The 6,264-nt window shown below is 42.5% G+C and overlaps 1 protein-coding gene across 1 annotated transcript; it reads right to left on the reverse strand.

Moving 5' to 3' along the window:
- Nucleotides 1–2,339: 2,339 nt before the first annotated feature.
- On the reverse strand, nt 2,340–5,206 carry LOC147899592 (annexin D5-like). The gene is made up of 6 exons (XM_087378507.1): nt 4,682–5,206; nt 4,365–4,510; nt 4,050–4,268; nt 3,457–3,672; nt 3,128–3,217; nt 2,340–2,858 (listed from the first exon to the last, which is right to left on the reverse strand). Exons 1-6 carry the CDS (start codon nt 4,755–4,757, stop codon nt 2,649–2,651), a joined length of 957 nt encoding a protein of 318 aa, XP_087234633.1. The 5' UTR covers nt 4,758–5,206; the 3' UTR covers nt 2,340–2,648.
- Nucleotides 5,207–6,264: the final 1,058 nt, after the last annotated feature.

Raw genomic sequence — 6,264 nt, forward strand, 5'->3', positions numbered from 1 at the left:
CTGGTTTCAGACCAAAACACTGTACAATGGATCACCTAGTCACTCTTCGAGTTTTGATGGAGGAAAGCCGCCTCAAGGGGAAGCCACTCTTCTGTTGTTTCATTGACTTTAAGAAGGCATTTGATACAGTGCCTAGGGATGTGCTATGGGAGAGAATGGAATGCATAGGGGTGCCCGAGGAAATAAGGTTTGCTGTCTTTAGACTTTATGAGAAAGTAAAATGTCAACTAAAATGTAAGGATGGGATGTCACAAGAGTTCTATAGTAATATGGGGGTAAAACAAGGATGTCCGCTCTCACCCACTTTGTTCGGCCTATGCATTGATAGACTTGAGGAGTTGGTGAATGAAGAAGCATGTAAAGATGAGTTATACAGCCCTCATCTAGCAGGTCTCGTGATTTGGTTGCTTCTTTACGCAGATGATGTGGTTGTTTTCACTGATAGTGAAAGTAAGATGCAAAAAATGATGGATATCTTCAGCATATTTTGTGCAGAGAGTGGGATGGCTATTAATGTCAACAAAACTAAACTCATGATAGTCAAGACTATACAGCCAAGCAGCCCCCTCCAAATCTTATATAAAGGACAACCTATTGAGACAATGCACTCATTCAAATACTTGGGTATTGAAATCCCCGCCAATAATAGATGGAACAGCTGTGTGCAACGGAGACTTGATGCAAGATGGGCAAAATACTTCCAATTTGAAAATGAGTGCAACAATAGCAATACGAGAAGGTGGCAAGTACGAAATATGATCTTTGGGGCATATGTGATACAGACAGTACTCTACGGAGTAGAGGTATGGGGTGGGAGTATATCTCCATCAACGTGGAATGAGATAGAGAAAATGCAAAAGTCTTTCATTAGGAGGCACCTGGGCATCAAGGCTACTACACCATACTCTTTGTTACTCCTAGAGACAGGATGTATACCCATAGAGCTACATGCTCTGAAGAGAGTACTCAGATACATCACAAAGGTCAAGTGCATGGATAATGAAAGGCTACCAAAGAGAGCATGGAATGAAAGTCAGAAGCTTCAAAAGACAAACAAGGGCAAGATTTTGACATCCGGATGGGCACAGGACCTAAAAAAATGGTTCAAGAAGTGGGAAGTAGAAGAGTATTTAAACTACTCTTCAGAGGAGATTGATGAAGAGGCTTTTCATTATGACCTGCTGAATGCACTACACAGGAAATGGCAAACAGCAAAAAACAAAGATAAATTTGAGTACTATCGCACATATATCAACCCCGAATATTGGTCAATTTATACAGGAAGGGAGACAACAACGCAGAAGTACATATGTACACCTATAGCAGTGCATAAACGGAGGGCTTTAGCCTCACTTCGCACCCGATCACACCAGCTGCAAATAGAAACAGGGGGATGGAAAAAGATGCCAAGGGAGAGTAGAATATGCCAACTATGTGATCAAGGTATGGTTGAAACAGAAGAACACATGGTAATGATATGCCCTCACTATGCACACATTAGGGAAGAGTTCAATCACCTCCTTGAGGGACATAACAAACTGGCTGATTTGCTCCATAAAGGGTCACCTTCAGCTTTAGGAACATTTGTGTATAAGCTCTTCAAGCATAGGAATCCACCTGAATCCTAGAAGGTGGTTTCTCTTTCCACCCTCCCATCTTCGGGAGGAGCTTTCATGTACTTGTGATATTGTATTGCTCAGGTCCCATAGGCCGGTTTTGGTCTTCAGAGGACGATAATATATTCTTCTTCTTCTTCTTCTTCTCTCCACCCCAACACCCAAAAGGAAACCATAGAAGGGACATATACAAAAAGCACAAAGTGATTTGGTGTTTCCTTGGCTTGTAAATGGGAGAAGAGGTATGACTGGTTCCCCCCATATTTCAGATCTAAGGAGTATTGAACTGGCTCTCTATAACAAAATTTATTTAGAATGCGATGTGGGACAGACAGTAAAAACGTAGGTGGAATTTTCTGAAAAATTAAGACACTAATTGTTCAATATGTATTTTTGCAAAAACCACATACAGTGAAATGTCTTACGAACAGCCAATGTAACGGTACCTCAAAATTAAAGGAGAGTGGTAATTCACGTGCAATAGCCGATGTAACAGACGGTACCTCAAAAATAAAGGAGAGTGGTAATTAACGTGCAATATCCACATGGATATTAGTGCCGAAGAAGCAGATTCAAAGGGCTATACTTAACTATGCATTTAATGCTACGTACAGACCATTCTTTTAAGCCTGCCGGACCTGATCCAGAGGTAACAATTCACATGCATCCATGAGAACATGGTCAGTTTTTGCCTTCAAAAGAACATATGTTACAACCTCGAGCCTTGGAATAGACTGCCAGGAGAGTCGGTGGAAAACGAATAACGAATCATCATGCAAAAGGTGCCTTTGCAACATGTACGAATATAATACATCTGGATAAAAGTGGAACAAGAATCTTGGCGAGGCCAATCCGTAAGAACTATTACATATAAAGAACTTCACAGGTGTGATGTTACTGCTAATGTAATTTACAAGCATGGTTGCATCTAAAGTATTGACATCTCATTTTACAAGAATGCCTTTCCACATGAAGTATCATCACATTGAACACACGTTAATCGATGACAACTTTGTAAAGCGATATCTAGCACTAGTGATAATGGCTGCCTCCAGCAAGTATTAGAAGAAACTTTTTGTAGCTACCAGACGTATCAGAAGAAATCATCTCTTCCAACGGTTTGTTGTACTTGCGAATAAACTCCGATTTTATGTATTGCATGTCTATCTCAGCACGAGTTACCATTACCCGAATGAGAGAGTCATCATCTGTTCCAAGTCCCTTCATGGATTTGTATAGCACCTGCAAAACAAGTCCATGTTAGAAATTGAATATCTCAATTGAATATCTCAACGCGGTAGCAGCCTAACCTTAAGCTGAAACTTTCATGGCATTGTATAGATCCTGATAAACAAGTCGTTGACTGTATTCATGTTGGTAGCACTCTAAATCTAGGTCTAAGCTGAAACTTCCTCATGCCTCAATGGTTGCATTCACACTGCATGCAGAGTGTGGATGGAATGTCACATGTACTTGTTGCTGCCCAAAACAGAGTGTGGATGGAATGTCACCTTTGCAAAATATTTTGCTGGACAATGCACGCACTTTACTATAGCTCTTAAGGCATGTTGAAAATCACCAGAAGTCTCTCGCTTCATAGCCTACAAAAATGCATTCCGTCAAAAGTGACACCCTTGCTTTGCATACTTATGCATTATACCTCGTACGACTCAAGAAAACACTTAATTACTTCAAGAAAAAAGTTGTCTTGCTATGTATTCCTTAAACTAATAGTAATGGTAGCAGGACTAGCAAAATTTTGACATCACATAGACTTGGACTTCATTGCAAAAAGCGCGAGTATTGGGGAGCAGGCGGGGGGGATTGGGGGGTTGCAAACCTTTTCTATATCATGACCATAGACTTGCTTGTAAATACCGAAGGAGGCATTTAACTGTGCTGAGCTTCTGGTGCTTAAAATGCGTACAATGGCTGCCTCATCAGTGCCCAACCTGCCCTCCCCAGCCCTGAAAAGATCCCTGGCATCTGCCTGTGCAAGGTGCATGTCAACTTGAGGATTTTCTGTTCTGTACTCATTGAGGTAGGCCAGAAGCAGCTGTAGAACAAGTTAACAATTTGCCCGTGAGATGGACACATGTGCAACCCTACAAGAAGTGAGATCCTCAGCTTAACCATTGCGTAGGTATCTTTCAGATGCAATGTTATCAGCTAATAAGAAATCGAAAAAGTTGTATCAACAATCACCAAGCTATTTGTACTCTAGCCTTTCGTATGTATCCTAAGACTACACAGATTTTCCTCTCATTTTCCTCCTTTCAATATTAAGTTCCCCATTTCAATTCTATAGTACCTTCATCTATTCTTGTAGAAAAACACACGATAAAAGTTTTACCTGCTTACAACGAATATTGCAATGAACAAAGAACAATACAAATACTGAGGTGATCACCCTCTCCAAAAGATGAACATTACCTTTTTATAATCACCGCTTGTATCTGACTCAATGTCTTCATCAAGAGATCGGTCAAATCTAGTGTTGTAAGCATGCCTGATTGCCTGCAACTGCGATGAAGTCCTCGTGCATATTATCTCTATAAGAGCTCTATCATTGGTACCCCATCCCTTTAGAGCATCTCTTACGATAACTGCATCCCTGTCGGCTGCATCTTCCATCCAAAGTAGCACCGCTTTCTTCACAAGCAAAATGTTAGACGCGTCAGTACAGATTTAAGAAGCGGAACGACGAAAACGTAGCAACGAAAGAATCTGGCCATGTGCGGGCTTTACCTCAAAATTGCCATGGAGCTCAGATTTCAGTCTATGCAAAATGTCATCCCCGTACAGGTTTCGATAAGTTTGGCGTAGTACGTGGCGTTGCGCGTAATTTCGATGACCCAGAATCTCAATTACCTTCTTGTCGTCGCAGCCGAAACCTGCTCGTTTGCAAGCTTGTAGTCATTTAGAAAGAACTCGCCCTACATCCTGGGAGCTTTGAGACTGCTCCCAAGGGCATGTATAACGAAAAATGAAGCACATCCGTAAGAATTAAGTTTCCATGCCTACTCCGAACATATTTCCTAGTGCAGAGAGGAAAGCAAACGCACCTTTGAAAGCGCGGTGCAGGTCTGCGCAATCCTGGACAGGGTTGGGCAAGATGGAAGGGGTGGTGATGGTGGACATGGAACAGAAAGGGAAGAACTCCCGATTCACAGGGAAACGGACGGGATGTGGTCTCTGAGACAAAAAATCTGACGGAATGGCGCGAGACAGGGGCAAAATAATACGATCGTACAAAGGAAAAGCGAGATCTGAAGAAGGCGGAGCGAGGAAGTGCAGGGGGTGAGAGAGAATGTGAGAAATGAATGCATCAAAGAGGGGACTCGAAGAATTCGAAAGATCGGTGAGGGCAGGAAACTTGCGGGATGAGTTTCAGAAGCTGCACCCATGCCTTAAACTGCTGTTTGCGCGTGTGCACAACGTGCTGTTGACTCAGTTTCTAACCGCGTCGTCGCCGTGCCGCCATAGCTTCCGTGATGGTCGGCTTGGTAAAGCAACACCAAAAGGAAGCTGCAATTCCGCCATAGCCAAGAATCCACAGAGCTTCAAATCCTCAGCCTCGCACCTTACAGATTCCAAGCCCAACAAACGATTAGTTGTGGTTAATTACTTAGTGGCTCGCCTAAGCTTATAACCTCGGTGGTGAACCCCAAACAAGGTGAATGATAATAAATCATTCACAACATCCAAATAGCCAAAGAGGGCTGAGATGATGAATTGAAAACATAGAGAGAGAGACAAAGAGAGAATTGAAAGGGGTGGAGAGAGAGAGAGACACACACACACATAGAGAGAATTGAAGAGAGAGACAGAGAGAGCGAGGGGCTACAAATGTTGGGGGCATGCACCAATCACCATCCCGCAAAAATGTGGCCAAAATGAATTACATAAAGATGTATTTTCGCTTCTATTGAGCGTTGCCTTCACTTAGGCCTCCTCGTGGTAGGCCAAAAAAAGACCATACAAAATTTGGCCATAACTAGTAAGCTAATGCTCATGGCCTACATTGCAACTACAATAAAGACTTAAACACGATCCCCTAACCTCGACAAGGGGATGTGAATCAGTAGTGGGTCTTTAAAGCGTAACCAACTTAAGCTCCTCAGGTTCAGCTTAGCATGATAGAGGGTCTCGCCGCAGTTTGCACACTTGAGACAAAAGCTAATTGGGCTAATTGGTTTTTGCAATTCCACACAGTAAGGAAAATTGCCGCCTTGCTACAGATGTGCTTTTGGTGGAAAAGTAAAGTACAAAGATACTTTATAAGGAGTGGTAGCTTTTATCCTTGTTGCCACTTCCAAGGACATATACTTTTACCTATAACATCAAGGCCATTACTTAGTAGTGGACAATCTGGACAATCCATAAGTGTTGGATGTTGCTTGACTTAGAGCGTGTTCTCGCCTAGCGCCAACCAATAGAAATGCTAGAAAATGCAAACTCCCGTATTGTTCCCATAGAATGTCGTGGAAAAATAGGTGCCAGGATGTAGCATTTGAGAGCCCCGTTGGAGATGGGAAAAACAACATTCTTCCCAGGTTGGCTGACATCCCTAGGGCGCCAACTCAATATGTAATATGTTACTACCCTCGTCCAAAATCCAAGGTATGGGGGGACCACGTCCATATAT

This window comes from Dipteris shenzhenensis, chromosome 8, assembly GCF_047967505.1.
Source record: "Dipteris shenzhenensis isolate YYH24624 ecotype China chromosome 8, Dip_SZ_1.0, whole genome shotgun sequence".
Classification (NCBI taxonomy): Eukaryota; Viridiplantae; Streptophyta; class Polypodiopsida; order Gleicheniales; family Dipteridaceae; genus Dipteris; species Dipteris shenzhenensis.

Bases quoted from the DNA above. Each gene is read 5' to 3' on its own strand.
- LOC147899592 (XM_087378507.1), bottom strand. From the start codon at position 4,757: ATGTCCACCATCACCACCCCTTCCATCTTGCCCAACCCTGTCCAGGAT. The intron at 4,269-4,364 runs GTAAAGCCCGCA...TTGCTTGTGAAG, and splicing joins AGCTCCATGGCAATTTTGAG to AAAGCGGTGCTACTTTGGAT. The intron at 2,859-3,127 runs GTGACATTCCAT...CTTGTTTTGCAG, and splicing joins CAGCAAAATATTTTGCAAAG to GTGCTATACAAATCCATGAA.